Source organism: Taeniopygia guttata, chromosome 12 (genome assembly GCF_048771995.1).
Source record: "Taeniopygia guttata chromosome 12, bTaeGut7.mat, whole genome shotgun sequence".
NCBI classification, from domain to species: Eukaryota; Metazoa; Chordata; class Aves; order Passeriformes; family Estrildidae; genus Taeniopygia; species Taeniopygia guttata.
The window spans coordinates 13,188,344-13,205,505 of NC_133037.1; the positions used below are offsets into that span (position 1 = coordinate 13,188,344).

The 17,162-nt window shown below is 35.2% G+C and overlaps 1 protein-coding gene across 5 annotated transcripts in view; it reads right to left on the reverse strand.

Annotated features, from left to right (window-relative positions):
* The window catches only part of CACNA2D3 (calcium voltage-gated channel auxiliary subunit alpha2delta 3), a 386,651-nt gene that overhangs the window by 177,320 nt on the left and 192,169 nt on the right, over positions 1 to 17,162 (reverse strand). For all 5 annotated transcript variants that reach the window (XR_005981759.2, XM_002192832.6, XM_072935079.1 and 2 more), the window contains exons 10-11: positions 12,529 to 12,618; positions 9,043 to 9,156 (exon numbers count right to left, since the gene is read on the reverse strand). Coding sequence is in view for 4 of the 5 variants with exons in the window: in XM_002192832.6 (XP_002192868.2) it covers positions 9,043 to 9,156; positions 12,529 to 12,618 (204 nt within the window). In the remaining variant the exon portion in view is untranslated. The remainder of the gene's footprint in view (positions 1 to 9,042; positions 9,157 to 12,528; positions 12,619 to 17,162) is intronic.

Sequence of the window (17,162 nt, forward strand, 5' to 3'; positions counted from 1 at the left end):
AGAGAATGTATTTATTCAGATGTACAAATCCCATTCTGTCAGTTCTGCACCGGGACAATTATGGTAAGGGTAGTAGAGAGGATTATGGGATGATGGAATTTAGAACCTCAGAGAAAAGATAGGTTTTTATCAGTTTTGCAGCAGATGTCTGCACATGGGAACAGGGCACAAAAGTTAAGTCTACAGAGGCTGCCATGTTTTGCAGAAGTCTCAGAATGCAGTTAATGCTGTTACACCAGTTTAGAAAAAGTAGGTATAAATACAGTGAGATAAACAAACAGTGCTCTTTAAATGGGTATTCTATAAAATGCCTAACCACTAACAAAGTTAAAGATTCAACCACTCAGAAAGAATCAGCAGACCCACAACAGAGTTCTAAAGATGGGATTGTTTGGATAACTTGTTTAGTTCTTAATTCAGTAAAGCGCTTTAATGTATGCCTGAATCCATTGCTTTGGTTAGCAGGGATGTAATAACTCACATATGTAAGCGTTTCACTGAAATGAATACTAAACTAGACATATATGAGCCCCTGCATGGAATGAATCTCTTGTACTGCCTTGATATATGTGCATGCATTGAGGGATTGTTCCACAGCCAGACACCACGAAGGATAACAGAGGTACTCTGCGAAAATGGTATATATGAATAATAATTTCATATAAACAACGTCTGTTGTACTTCCAAACCAGCAGAATTTGGCCTCTCAGAGTAAAATGAGCAAGAAATACCATTTGCTGTATGTAACGGGATGCCAGCAAGAGAATACTATACCAAACATTTAACTTCCTCTCTTTGTAACATTCCCTTTCCAAACATCTCCTGAGATTTGATATTTAAACATGCAATTTACCAACCTTCTCAGCTTAATGTAAATACCCAACAGAAGTTATAGTTTCCCTGTGTAATGAAACAACACACTATGGCTTACTTTAATACAGTGAGAGTTACAGAAAATAGGAGTGTATGAAGATGTCATTAAGGGAAAAATGATACAGGAATGAACTAAGAATGGATCATACAAACAAGGTAGAAATAGAATTATAGAATTCAGAACTCAGATGAAAATGTCTGAAAACGTTTTTTTTGGGTTTTTTTTTTTTTTTTTTTTGTGTGGTCCATAGTTTTCCAGGGTACTTACCAGCTGCCTACAGGCTGCTGGAATTGCTGTTACTCACCAGAACCAGCAAGGAATCTGACCTATTGGTCAGGAAAAGATGCAATAGCCCATTTTCCTGCTCAAGCCTCATAATAGTGCTGTCTCCTCTACTCATACTCCTGCATCAAACTGAGGCCATTCCTCTTAGTCATAAAAAAAATCTTTAATCCTCTTCAAGTGCTTGTCCACTACACAATACTGGTTTTGATTTGAGCTTAATCTTACATTAAAAAATAGGGTTATAACAGGACATCATAAGTCCAGTTTTTTAAAACTTACTCCAAAAGTCCATGTGAATTTTTCACTCTTCCTTGTTTGTAAAGTCAGCAAAAATTTTCACTTTGTAACTTGTTCTCTACAGATCAGAAAATACCTATGGAGCAAGTTTGCCGTTCTGTTATAGCCGAATTTCAGGCTATTAGTGGAGGAACCAGAGATGAGTGAATGTAACCCTAGTTTTATCTCTTGCACCAACTTAGTTTTCACCATGACTCTTGGCTGTAATGTAATGTTTAATATAAAATCACATTATTTCAACTCTTTCTAAAAGGCAAACTGTGAACAGAAAATTAGGAAGACATTCAATCCAACAAAACCTCAATTTTTTTGTTTTTACTATCTATACTTATCTTTAAAATTATATTAATCCAAAATAATTGTTTGGAGTACTGTATTATTACTTCATTGTCCAATGCAACCAAACGGATCTTATATATGCAGCTACATTCACCTTTTTGGTGGTGGGTCACTCACAATCAACAATATATATTCTTGATATTTTACAGGGACTGTTGATATTCATCTAAAAAAAAAGCAGCTCTGACAAATTTCAGCATCTCTTTTCTGTCTGTAATGTTTAAGATGCACACATTATAAAGAGAATTTAAAAAAGTCTATAAACTGAATCCTGGCTTTTAGGATAACTGCACCATTTCTCAGTTTAAACCATACAAACTAAAATACAGTTTTTATTATGCTGTTAAAGAACTTCAAGAACTAAATGAGCTCACCATTCCCTTAAGCAGATGATACAATTCTTCACAGAAAACATTACCTCAGGAATAGATGTAGTCCATAGAACAAAATAGAATTTGTGCAATTACCATGCCCACTTTAAGTGTCTTATTTCTGGCATAATAATTTTGAAAAACTAAGACCTTACAGCACATAAACTACCAGGAGGAGGTTTGGTTGTTTGGGGTTTGTTTAGTAAACAGAATCCATAATATATCAGCTTCTTATTATTATATTCACTTCTTATGTTTTGGCCTCTCTTGCTAATAATGGCCATCAGCCAAACATTTCAGCCACAAGGAGTTTTATGACAGAGGCAAATAGTGATAGTGTAGTCATCTAGGCACGTTTTATGGGCACCTATTTTATCTCAAGTTTTGGATCTGTGTCTACATCCTATATAAACGTTATCCTCCTTTTTTACAAGGAAAAGGAATCATTTTTGTATTAGTGATACTCATGAGTTCCCAAAGGGTACTTTGGATAATCTATTTCAAATTGTGGACTATTCTCCATTTAGACTGTCCCTTACTTAAAAGGTGTTCTATATGACACACAGCTAATTCACTTTCATATCTTTCTGATTATATTACAAATATTAGCATGGTAAGGGCACTTCGAATATGCATTTTCAATGGGTGCAAATTATCATTCCATCTAAAAGTGTTAAACCATTCAGAAAGCATCAGCCCCTCCATTATTCTAGCCAGCAAGTGACTGTATACAAGAAGCAGTAATCCTTGCTCTGGCAATCCATATATACCCTGAGGATAATATTTAATTACCTTTATCTTCACAAAAAACATCTCTCCATTTTTTTCAATTTAAACACTGCAGGATAAGTCTCTTCATGGCAAATTAAACTGACAAGTGACTGAAAAAGAGGTCTTAACTACTCTGAGTGTCATATAAAAGAATTTAAGTAAAAATACTAGTAACAAATTTGTAGATATCATTATGGTAGTTTTGGCCAAAATAAAAATTAACTGAAACAAGACCTACCTGCCTATTTTTCTTTCTAAGAGGAGAAGTAATAAGACAAAATAAAACCTTTTTTTTCAAAATGAAATCACACTTGGGGCAGGAATTTGGCTGTGATGAGTTGTTTCTCTTTATCCTGAAATCAAAAACTTCTGTTTGATCTCATACCCTATCTTTGATCATACCATAGGAGTGCCTAAAAAGGTAAGTAATTAATGTAAGTTACGTCATAGCTTGAAAGGCTTATAAAGTGTCTGGACCTTCTTTTGTTCTTGAGATAACCAGTAATAAAGCACCAGGTTTGAGCAGCAGTAATGGCATCTGCCTCCAAAGTACGTCAACCTTTTCAGAAAGAAAATCAGCTTAATAACATCCAGACAGGACTGCACATGAGCCATTCAATTTGCTGTACGAACGCTCCATGTTGCCAACTTTTCCTCATTCCTAAGCTACAGACTTGGCTAAGGGTCTGCAGGAAGGTTTGTAACCCGTGGAGGGCAGACATGAAGAGAAAGATGATTTGTCACCACTGCAGTGCCATGATGCAGCCACCCACTCCCTTGTAGCCTGTTCTTAGAACACACATTAACTTCTTTAGGACAGTTTTCATGCCATGTTTTCATCTTCCTTTGCTAAAGGAGGGTAAGGAAAGCCTCCTCTCCTGTCCTATGGCAGAAGCTAAATGTTTGGGGAATTTTACATATACCCAAAGCTCAGACATTTATTTTGTATATACAGCAGTTGAAGCCAATAGATTGTATATCACTAAATATACTCACTAAATAGGATTCTTGTTAAAAAAAAAAAAAAGGCAGAAAAATTAAATGTAAATATTTATTTTATAGATATCTGATATAAATAAGCAGATTGATATTAAGAGTTTAGTGATGAAGTGACCAGTTCTCACCAGGAATGACCAAGTATTTTCTTAAATATTTAAGAAAACCATACATTATTAAATGTACCATAAATACTGATCCTGTTAAAGTATGTATGAAAGTCCCACATAATTAAGGAGCTATAAACTGATTATTACTGCCTGCAAATCTAGTATTCTGTCATGAAATCAAATCTAAATGCAGCAAATTTCAGGTGTTGCTCTCTGGATTCAATTATTATTTTAAGTACTGTATATAGATCCAGAGACCTGCCAGACTGTGAAATTTTTCCTATAAAGCAGATGTAAGAGTAGGTATAAACACTTAAAAGTCATGGAACTATTTATATTGTAATTTCAACGGTTCCATTCAGACATGGGCAGCACTGGCTCTTAGGTCTTTCTGCACCATAATCACTTAGCAGTTGGAATAAAGATGTTCTTGCAGTTATGCTTTTTATTCACCCTACTTGAAGTCTTAGCAGTGATAGAAACCATCTTAAATCTCTGCCTTGTTGTAATGGTTCATAGGCATAAAGAAAATATTTCTGTGCCATATAAAATTAATTCTACCCAGAGCCCTCAGAATAATAGGAGACAGACAGATGAAGTTCTATTCCCTGTTACTTGCCCAGAAAAAGAAAGGCTGCAGAATAACTAACAAGGTAACTGGATACAGAGGTATTTTTATCCCAGATTCTCTATCTGGATTTGATTCTAGAAAATGAGGAAACTTTAGGTGGGATTTTGGTTTCCATTTGACTTGACTGAGTAAGGAATTAGTGCTTCTGGTTTTGCACATATTTACCATAGCATATAGCTGTTTCACATAATTATGAAAGCAAATGCTTTTCAGACTCAAAGACACACCCAGAGGGGAGGATAAAGTTCAAATGGTTCAATGATTCTTTTGCTTTCTTTTCCAGATTTTACATATAGTACAACATAATGAAGCAAAGACCTCTCAGGCCACAGGAGCAGAAAATTTCTTTCTGGTTGCCACAAGTCATGAAAAGTCACAAAGCTGACATCTTCCTTGAAAACCTGAGTGCTGCATTGACCCAAAAAGTATTCTAAAAGTCTGCACCCAAACTGAAACACTGATTTCCCCTTGATCTCAATGAGATTTTAGACTCTGCGCTCAATCATGTTTATGGAAAAAATGCTTTTTGGCTTCTCCAAAACAAGGAGTAGATGGGTTTTGCAGAAGTACAGAACTTGACAGCCACAAAAAATGATGGGGAAATGGAGGAGAGAAAAAGTGATAAAATAGGCAGGCACTGGGTCATTTTAGCCAGTAGAGAAAAAACACCATGAGACTTCATGGAGTTGTCAGTGAGTTAATAGGGTTCAAAGGTGTTCCCTTACACATTCATAAAAATGTTGTGCAAATTAATGGAAGAGCATTTACTGCATTATTTTCCTTTGCAATACCACAAGATTCTGAGAACAGTCTTGCTATATTTAAAATGAAAAAATAAATACTTTAAATAATATTTAAGTAGATACTTTCTGCTCCAAGTTTACTCATTTTCAATTAGTGATTAAAATGGCTTTCAGCTGAGAACCTGACAATGCTTGAAGCTCTGCTAATATCTCTAATCTCTTCATAATTTCATTTTTTGATGTGCTAAGGCATTTCAGCAGCATTTATAAGATTAGTCTTCATGGAATTTTATCTTAATTATTGTTGGAATTTTCCACTAGAAACAAAGTAGGACAGTTTTATTTAAGAAAAGATCATTAGTGGTACTATCTTCTGGGAGCAGACCTGAAGCACTATCTTTCCATGTATCACATCTGTCTGCCTGCCTCCCTACCCATGGCCTTTCATCCTTTTGAATTGGAATAAGGGGCCTAGAGAAATACCTAAGTGCAGTATTTTCCTTGGTTTCTGATATTGCATTTGGATCTCATAGTAGGAGCAATAACATGGAATAAAAGCATCATTCTAGTACAACTGACATCAAAAATATATTTTGGGACTTATAAGACTTTCTCCTGAAATAGGACACCTTAAAAAAATTATTGCAACTATATGATAGCTCTCATTGTAAACAAAAACTTCCTTGGTACAATTCCTTTTAGATACTTATTTCTGCTGCATGATGAAGAGCTGGGCTTTTATATGAGATCTGTAGATTTATTTACTCTTGTGGATTAATTATTCCCTTTTTGGTATGTCACATGGCAGAGTTGCCTTGAATGAATCACAGAAATTTGAAAGTACTGAATGTAAGTTTCATGAATGAGAAAAATTATGTATATAGCACAAACTCATTTCTAATTTGTGAGAATCAGCTCCTTAAGATTGCACCTATGGCCTCATAAAGGAAAGGAAATAGATGTTAACAACTAGTCACATAAATAAAATATAGTGTGCTATAAAAATAACATCTACTAGATTTACATTTGAAGTAGCAGAAGATACTAAGTAAACATGGGGAAATATTTTCAGGGTTTTTTTTTCTTTCACTGAGGAAGACAGAGACTCATAAAAAACCCAGTAAAATGAAAGCATTCCTTCTTTCAGGGAAACAGTCCAGAAGATAATTTTTAATAGTCTTTTGATGGTCATAATTTCCTAGTTCATACAAAAAAATCAGGCTGATTTCCTTCAAAAAACTCAATTGCCTAATTTAAGCTACTTTGGGGATTTAACTGGAGCCATTTTATTCCCTTTCCTAATAATGGCAACACAAATTCATTTTAATGCTTTATCAGAAGGAAGATGATTTTTAATCGGTTGTTAGGCAGAATATACCTCCAATAATATATAATAGGTATATATATATATATTTTAAGGCTATCTTTTGCAAAGATATAAATGGTTTGGGAAAAGGAAGAAAATATGAATTGGTGTTTATATTCTTCAAGTTTCTATTCAGTCTCCATTTTTAGAGATTCTTACTGACAAACTTTTAATATCTTCACAGTTTTAATTTTTTTTCCTTTTATAACAGAACAAAATGCTTATGTTGCAACTAATTTACTGTTATCTAACATTAGATCAACTGTAACTGAAATTGGTGCTTCGCTAAACAGGTAATTGAGGTAAACAGAAACTTCAGAATTTACCTCAATTAGAGCTATTGCCTTTTCCACCACTGCCCACCCCAGTATCACAATGCAGGAAAAACATAAATTATAAGAAAGATGGCAGGGCAATACATAGATAATGAGGAAAAAGATGTACTTAAAAGAAACTATCAAGCCGTTCAAAGGTGTGATTTATAAATATAAAAAACCAGTTTTTGAGAGAATAAAAGGGTGTAATACCAAGGCAGTGAATTTCAAGTGCATGGCATGCATAATTTCTAGGCACACTGACACTGCAAATATGTAGGATATTGCATTTTCAATCGCCTTCCTTTCTAGAATAACAAATCCAACAAAGACATTGAAAGCTCTAATGCATTAAAGCCTACATATGGAAATCTTTTACATTTTTTCATACTGAAACATTTCAGGCTGAAAAGGGAAAAAGCGATTAGATTTTGTTTTCCCCATACATGTTTCTTAAAATACAATTTACAAGGCTGTGTTAATACACTAAATATTTTTAGAAGAGTTGAGGAGAATATTACACATTAACTAAAAGCTGCTCCCCAGACATCATGTCCTTGCTGAGCAAGGCAGACTCTTCATGCAAGGCCTTTGCAGAAGAATTCCCAATGGAAACCTCTCCTGCTGCTTTTTGCAACAGCTGTGCTGAGCCTTGTTATCTCAGATAGAGCTGTGGATTAGCACATGAAAGATGCACAACACATGTTTTTGTGAAAATACTTAGCTGACTCTCTCAGAGAATTCTTTCCTTGCTGATTTCCTACGATAAGAGTTTCCCCAGAGTCTCTTCTTCTTATGAGAGGAACCAACTCCAAAGAATAAGAAAATGCAGCACATCAGAGGCACATCTTTCTGAGAGATCCTGAGAATCTCCTTCAACGCCAGTTTTTTTGCTAGATAAAGTAAAATGTTCTCATGGAATATCTGAGGGCTTAACAACTTAAATTAGATGGTATCCTGTTGAGTAAGAGAAGAAGGACTCGCCACAAACCCTTTTCCTTTTAGGCCTTCTTTTCAGTGAAACAATATTATGTTTGCATAAAACAGAGCTAGAGAAATCACTCAGAAAATAAACAGAATTTTATAAAAGAGAAACATGACTAAAAGCTGAAAATTAAAACAGCTACTTTCTTTTCCACAGAATACAGAACCCCATGCAGCACAGCCACATTAATCAATTACTTGCTCAAACTGAACTTCAAACTCTGTGGTTGTTGTTTCCACAGGCATATAACATGGCAAAGAACTACAAAAACTTCCTAAAATACTCCCAAAGCTTGCTTCAGCAGAAGGTGGAAGAAAACTGCGTCACATAGAGACACAAGGCCCACAGGAATTTCCTCATCAGGTAAATTCAAGGCATTTCTACCCTACTGTGAAATTTCCATTTGCTATATAATAAGGTAATTTAATTCTGGGCAAATTTTTTTATACAGATCAATTGAGTCAAATGCATTTTTAATAAAATCTTACCAACTTTCAGCTCTATCCCTTAATCTGCCAAATAGAGAAATTAAAAATACTGAGTACTACATCTGCTCTTTCTCCTGTCATAGTAAGCCACTTCCTGTACGTAGTACATACCCATCTTTAGCTTGAAAAAGCACTGAATTATTAATGTGTATTTTGAGAGAAAAAAAGAATTTTTTTTTTTCATACTTAATGATGTGTCTCAGGGGAAGGATTATATGATGCTCAAAAATGTAACCTGGAGGGAAATAGTGTCTTTATATCTTATTAAACTAAGTGCATTACCACAGTGAAAGGCCATCTCTATCCTCAAGCAATACCTTATAAGCATCACTTTTTTTTTTTTTTTAATTAGTGATCCAAAATAATTTATAGATCATTATAAAGATTGTTACTGACTTTTCAACAGATACACACTTTAGATTGGATATGAAGCTTTGGGTTTCCCATTCAGTAAAGGTGATAACACACTTACTTTTCTGTCTGGCCAATTGTATTTTGCAAATATGGTATCATACGTGTCCACAGCTCCATCAGTGATCAGCATTATGGCTTGGCTGCAAATGCTTCCTTGTCCTGTGTGATTGAACTGCAAAAGGAAATAGCCATTAGGAACAGCATATTCCTGTTATATGAAGAGAGAAAGGATCACACTGGGTAAACATGGACTTCGTCAAATCTCTTGCATTCTTAGAAGAAATTGAAAATATTCAGGCTGAAAACATTTTGGCATAGATTTTATGTTCTTGGTGAATTGAAAAATAAGAAACATACATAAATTTAGTACTACCCAATATTAAAATGGTATTCCCCTGGTTTTGATAGATGATGAGTATTGATGCATCCATAGGGTTTGCTTTGATTTAAATATCCTTTTTAAAGAACATGTTAAATGAAAAGAAGTAATGAATGCTGATTTTTCTGCGAAGTACAGGAGATACACAACTCCTGAGAGACATTTGACTATTCATATGGCATTCATTCATATTCACTCAGGATTACATTCCATCTGCTATTTTACTTTAAATATTTATCTGGGAGAACCCAGTTATATTTATATACCCTGAGATTCTCCTATTACCCACAATGAGTACATGTAAGTAATTCAGGCTGCTGAAGTGCAGTACTTGAGCACAGGTACTCAGACAGCAATCAGCAATCCTCTGGCATAAGCAAAGGAAGCTTCATCTTTATACAAATGGGATTTTCTCCCGTCAAAGAGCAAACACATTGTCATCATATGAGCTTTGATCTCTTCATTCTGGAGTTGGTGCTGTGACTCTGAATCCATCTGTCTCCATTTGATTTGGTTGGAGAATAGGTTCTTATGTATTCAAGGTATTTTGGTGAAACATCCACCTTTTCACACAAAAAAAAGCAAAGTTGTAAAATATTATTTGATTTTTTTAATTTCTCTGTATGAACACTTTTTAAAAATCTGTGAAAATATCAATAAATGGGATATTACAATTACTTTCTTGTAGTTTTCATGCACATCATCACATTTGAGGTCAGGCAAGGCCTCATCCTATCACCCCTCTCTTGATGCTGAGAAAGCCAAGCAAGAACTACCTTGTCCAACCTCACCAGCCTTGCTGTTCCCCAGAACAGGGTGGTCCCATTTCAAAAGCAGTACCTATGTTCTCAGGTGAATTACCTTGCAGGGACTCTGACTGCTTCTAACGTCATGAAAAATTATTCAGAGTATTCTGGTTTGATTTGGACTACCAACAGCTCTGTCTTTTAAGCTTTCCTGCCTATTCACCCTTACACATTCACTGTTTTCCAAACTCTAAAACCCACTTTTTCTAAAAAAAGTTCTCCTATAAAATTCCATTTTTGTAGAAATGCCTGCAGTAGAAAAGGGTCGGTGGGGGTTCAAGAAGTCCTCTGTCTTTTCTGCCTTCACATTTCTGTCTGAGTAACCACACCCACAGGCAACAACCATTTCCATCACCTGCATCTCTCCTGAAGATCAGCTTCCTTTTCATCCAGCAGAAACCTCAGCAGACAGTATGAGAAACACTCTGCCTAAAGGGTAGCTAATGTGAATTTACAGAGTTAGCTGTATTGTGATCACTGCCTGGGTGAAAACTCTTCTCTCTGAAATTTGCAAGGCAGTCACTCCTTAAAATTCTCCCATTGTACAGGTTTTCCAGTCTTCACTAGAACCAGAATTATTTAAGTGGGATTCCTTCATGATCTTATAGACGTTATTTTCTCATAAAAGTGAATTTACTTTGTCTAGGGATATCTTCCTCACATGGACAATATATTTTAAAAGTGACAAGGTATCTGAAAAGAGAAATTAATGAAGGAGAAATGCCTTTGTACATTTATTTTAAAACATCACTCTGTATGCATCTGCTTTATTCTACACAGTTATCTGAATATTTTGAAGAATGAGATTAAATTCAAATACTTTGATGAGTAATATCTTCTCATATTTGTCTAAAACTTTTAATTTTATTGAATAGCAAGAGTGATGAAAGTGTTTTCCATAATAATAACAATGACAAGGGGCTTATGATGAACTACAATTAACTCAGTGATTCATCAGTTAGCAGCAAAAATTTCAATGCATCCTGACATTTACAGCAGTTGGTTGTGATTAACAGTCTTTGAAATGTCACAGAATTTTATTTAATTGGTTATGATTTTTTTAAAGGTAATCACTTCAAAGAGCACATTTGTCACCAAAAGAGATAATTGCAGTTGTCACATGACATAGTAGGTGTCTAACTACTGTACCAAGCACTTCTGTATTCTTCCTCTCTATAATGTACACTGCATAAATTGACAATTGTAAAGAATTTGGAAGTGGATTTTTAAACATGCTCTTCAAAGGTATCAGTAGCAAACATCTTCAAGTCTTGACAACCATAGCAAATATTGAAAGGTAATTGCAAGGCAAAATTGAATGAGTTTAATTAGTGTAACCCCTGAACCATTTAAAACTCCAACCAGAGTCTTTATAGACTATTTGTGTAACACAAAGCTTTCTCTATTTTTTTCCTTTACTATACCACCACCCACTCCTTCCCCCTCCCCATTCATCCACTTTTTTTCTTTCTTTTTTTTTTTTTTTTTAAATGAAGAAAAGACATCCTTAGTTAAACTATAAACACACATGTAGCACAGTCCATCATGATCTTAGTCCTCTCATCATGGGTACAATTCAGCACATGGGATGTCAGATCCCTTTAGTCTCAGAGCTATCAGATTGTCCAATGAGATTTTTATACCATATTCATCATTATAACTTCAGTTACCTCACAGATTTTAAACTAAAGCAAAATGGATCTTGTTTCAGGTCTTCACATCCTGCAATGTGATTTTTTTTTCAGTTTACATAGATTTGGAGGACTAGCACAGAACATCTCTTGTTCTGTTTTTCTGGTTGCCAGGACTCTATTTGGCGCCCAAAAATCTTAATAAAGCCTCTTCAAACAGCCTACACTGTCCTTTACTTCATGCACCTTTTCTCATTGCCATTATTGGCATGCACCACATGAAGGCATTAGTTCCACACTGTCTAACTGAACACACGAGCAGTGGGTGGAAGAAGATACTCCTTTTTTCATTTTAGGATTTTATGCCTGGAAAAGAATCAATCAATATTGCCCTTCAAGATGAATACACAAGAATTAGAACCATTAATTAATCTAGGATCACACAGCATAAAGGCAGGCACACTTGTCAAGTCAAACTTCTTTGGAGAATATTTGGGTTTGAGCTCTTATTTCCAAGGTACATCCTTCAATCAAAAGACATTTTGGTATTTAGTTTAGACAAGTTTTTTTCATCTTCCAGCAGACTAACACACTTCAGTATTTTTTCCACAAAATACATGATTATACTTCAGGAAACATTTAAAAACATTTTAATGAATATAAACTCAGTTGAAAAAAGGGAAAACAAGAAGTGAAAAATAAAAAGGAACTGAAAAGCATGAACTTACTTCATTGAGCATGTTGAAAGCTTCATTTAAAGCAATGTCCAACATTCCAATTCCTTTTGCAAAAAGTTTGTCAAGGTGTTCCCTGAAATGCTGAAACATGAACAAGAAGGTTTCATTTGTCAGAATGTCACAACAGACCTGCCGATGATTAAGGATTTCTGAATGCTTTAGACCAACTTCTTAGGCTTAAATGACCACATACACTAATTAACAAAATAACTCCCACTTAATCCTTTCTGATTCTTTAACTAAGACTAAAGTAAGGATGTGTTAGTACAATAATAATGCAAAGAGATCACATTTTTTATACATTTTTGGCTACTTATTCAAATAATTTTGTTTTGCTTTGGTTTTTTTTTTGTGTTTTTATTTAGAGATATTCTTCATATTTTCTTTCATGTGGCATAATAATTGCATATAATTTCTAACTATTTTCCCTCTAGGTTTTTTGGAATCTAATACATAATAAAAATAATTCTTTCTAAAATTCAGCTTTGAGAGTACACAGCTCTAAAAGATGCTAGATTCTAATCATTAGGTCATTGAAGTATAAATGCTGTTCATCAGTGTCAATATTAATATTAAACTTATTAAAAAGTGTTCTACACAAGAAGACAAGACAATTAATTTGTAAGAAAAAAATGAAGACCTATGTGGTGGGAAATAGCAGGGGAGGCAACACTTTTGTGAAGTGCTATTTCAGTATTCACAACTGGCTAAAAAGTACAAAAGAACTGCAAAACAGAAAAGGGTATTTCAACCCCAACTAGTAGAGAAAAAATGTCAGGGCAAGACATATACCACTGAAATATCAGTTTAAAGAAAAAGGATACATGATTTCAGAATGACATAAAAATCGCCTTAATTCCACTTTCAATAACTTTCAGAAACCAAACAGATCTCAGAAAGCAGGAGTCCCCAGCTCTGAATCAGCCAAAAAGCATAATTTACAACTAAATGAGCTCTTTTTAGTAATAAACTGTTTTATCTCAGTCTTTTTTTGCTATCAGTTTGGAGCCCTTGTTTGACTGGGGTATCTGTCCAACTGTGTGCACAAACATTCCCAGGCAACTGTACGCTTAATTTCCATGTGCAAGTACCAGAATGTGCAATATCTAATTGCAGACTCATATATCTAATTGACATGCATAATCTTGGCAATTCTGAATGCAAATTAGGCACACAATTATGACAATCAGACATTGATGTCTGATTACAAAATTATAGGGTCAGAGCTCCACAGAAGTTGAGTGAGGAAGCACAGAAGTGTTCAGCTGGGGAGGTGTCTGTGATCATCCAGAAGGGTCTGAAAGACATGAGCTGAGCAGAATGAGGATACAAATCCACGTGTGCAGGTAAGTCAGGATGAGGTCTTCCACAATTTAAATGAGAAGAAACCCAGAAGAGTTTTTAATGTCCTTCATATTCTCTGTGTCACAGGGCAGTTACACAGAACATTAAAAGCACACCACTGTTATATATGGCTTTGGCATAACTGAACAAGAGGGCAAATTCATAACCAATTATCATGATTGAACTTCTCTTATAATGAGGCTGTTAAAAGCATTTTTTGGTACACCCTGGTGTATTCCCCTTTTCTAGCATCACAGTTAAATGAACACTGTAGGGATTTGAGATCATACTTGGTTAGATGATTACATTAAGTTTTTATTCTTCAGGGATTAGGTAAAATTGTCTTTCAAAATCTGATAGCAACTTGCACTTTTGTTACTTCTTATTTTCCTACTTTTTATTTACTAAGAGTTCAGAGTTAATGAATTCAAATAATTAAAGTTAAGCAATTTATTTCAGCAAATCTGTGCTTGGGAGTTGACACATATTCAGAGCCCTTTTAATGATTCAGTACACAGGCAAAGTTAGGGAGGTAGCGGGGGCAGTCTGAACACGGGCAAGAATTTGATTTTCCTTTCCCAATTCTTGGTCATTGCAGGCAATTTAAAAACTCGTCTGAGATGAAGGCAAGAAACTGACTTTTCCCTTTGTGGCAGAAGCTGTCAAACTTGTAGCCAAAATGAGATGTTGATTTATCTAGCCATACAAATCCTGAAGAATGATTTGCTAATTCAGTGGCAATTCTCAGGAAATTCCAAGGCTGCTCCTGTTTCTGGTCTCGTCTCATAGAGGCTGTTGTAGTGGCCTCACAAGGTTTACTGAGATTAGACAAACTGACTGGTATCTATGATCAGAAGAAGATGACAAATTTTTATATTCTGGAAGCAAAGGGAAAGTGGTCACCCTCCAAGAAAACAACAGAGTCCAAGGTCTGCACAGCCATGGGGGAAATTCTTTGGCTTCCATTAAAATAATATAATACTCCATAACCTTCAAAGTGTTATCCATTCCAAACAAGAATAAAATAAAAACAACAAACTACAGCCATCTTAATTTGACATCTGGAAACAGGAAACAAACACACCTGAAAGCAGGTGAAGATACATTAACACAGAGAGCTGAGCTCCAGTTCTCCAGTTCCAGGTAAGGGCTGTGACAACAACCAGCCCATCTCAGACACGCACAAAAAAGCACAGAAGATGCCAGCTGAGGCAATCCCAAATGCCCAGCATTCATGTTCACTGTAACACATATTTTCAGAATTATACCAATGTTTTTTTTTCCCCAGCATCATGACAAACAATGTCACAGCAGTGAGCTTGGCTCACCTTTTAACTGGCACACAGACCAGACCTCACAGGTTGCTTTAATGCATTTTAACATGAGAACACTGCCTAAAGCCTCACACACAGAGATACATCACTCAGTAAGTTGAGCTTGCTATGGTCAGTAGCAGATCCCTCTCCTGGAAGTCCTGGAAACCTCTTTTCCTTTATATTATCTCTCTCTGGCACTGACAAAATGGAGGGAAACAAACATCAAGTTTACTCTCATGAACTGACCAAACCAAGTCCCCATCTCTACTCTTCCCACTTATCTAGAAAAAATAATGCATTTTAAAAATTATTTTTATTTACTTTAGGGCTTCAGAATTACTTGAGTTTAATTTTTATTACAACCACCAAAGTTTTGATTTCATTCTTGTTAAGCCAATATGCTGCACAGCAGCCCCAGGACCTTGCACAAATATTTTGTTAGAGCCTACTTATGTTTACCAAAAATAAGGTACCACTCATTATGAGTAGGAATACCCAAATTAGATTGGGTACAGTACCATGGATTCAAGCCAAGAAATAAAGCACTTTCCACTGATTCCAAAAAGGAACAGTTCACAACTAATATATGAACAGAGGTTATACAGTTACACTGGAAAAGCATGATATTTGCTAGTAACTGTCTCACAAGGTTGAGCTTCCTACAGAAAAACATTATTAATGGGTTCAACATTCTTCCAGGTTTCCTTGTCAGCTTTACTGCAAGTCTTTGCTACTTCTAGAATTACTTCCCATGCCTATCCACACATGCTGTAGCTCCAAATGGCTCTGGGACATACTTGGCAAAGATTTATCAGATTTGTGGAGGTGGACTATATCAGCACATAAACAGGAAAGGAAAAAAGCCAGTCAGAAGGCCTGTGTGAGGTGGGAGAGTGATCACTTGTGTGCCACAGGGAGGTTTACCCACATACACTGACAGATAAATGTGCATCACGTGTGTAAAATGCATTTGGGCATCCCCCCATTCCAAACCTTTTGTCAGGGAAGTTGCAGATTACCTGACTGCAATGATTATCCAACCCCTTCTGTTTCCTAACACGTTGTGTTGGAAAAGAAGGGGGCTTTTTTTGGAAAAAATAATGATAAAAAGAATGCTGAACGAAGAGCGCAAGATTCAATACACTCAGATTAAAACCAAATTATTCTTAAGTAAATTAGTTACTGCAATAGAAAACATCAGACCAAATTTCAGTGGTCAGGGGCTTACTGAAAGTTTTGAGGGACTATAGCAGCTTGACAGTTTTAAAATAAGAGTAGACTACAGTGAGACTTTACTGTTTTGGGGTTTTTAACAGCTAAGCAATGCAGTCAATTTTTTTTTTTTTTTGAGCTCTGACAGAAATGGATAGATAAATATGCAAAAGTCATTTGCCTAAATAAAAATCAATATGCAAAATTTGTATTTACCAACCTTTTATTGGCAATTTCACTCAGCTTCTTTGCTGAGTCAGTCTTATGGTTATTTAATTTCTGGTAATTGCATAGAAAAATAAAAGCTTTTTGGAAGTTATACATTACATCTGTCTATTTCTGTCATTCGAATTTACGCTGGGGTAAATTCTTGATTTAGTTTGGAGTTACTGTGCCTATCTGTGCATCTAGAAGATGATATATTTCATCTGGAAACATTTACAGAGAAATGTCCTCAACCCATATATAGTACATTAAAAAAACATATAAAAAAGGAATGTATATTGTAATATTGTTACTTTAAATCTGAAGTTACATTAAATCAGATTGTCATCCGATTCCTTTGGGGTAGGTAAATTGTAACATGGAGTTTCTCAAAGATGAAAACCTCTTGGCCCAAGAAAACTAGTATTAAAATAGGCAGTTCCACATGTTTGCAATTTGTGGAGAAAGTGCAGACGGTGACAAAATAGTGTCTGAACTATTTCCCACTCTTTTTTAAATTTGTGTATAGCAAATTGATACACTTCAAGG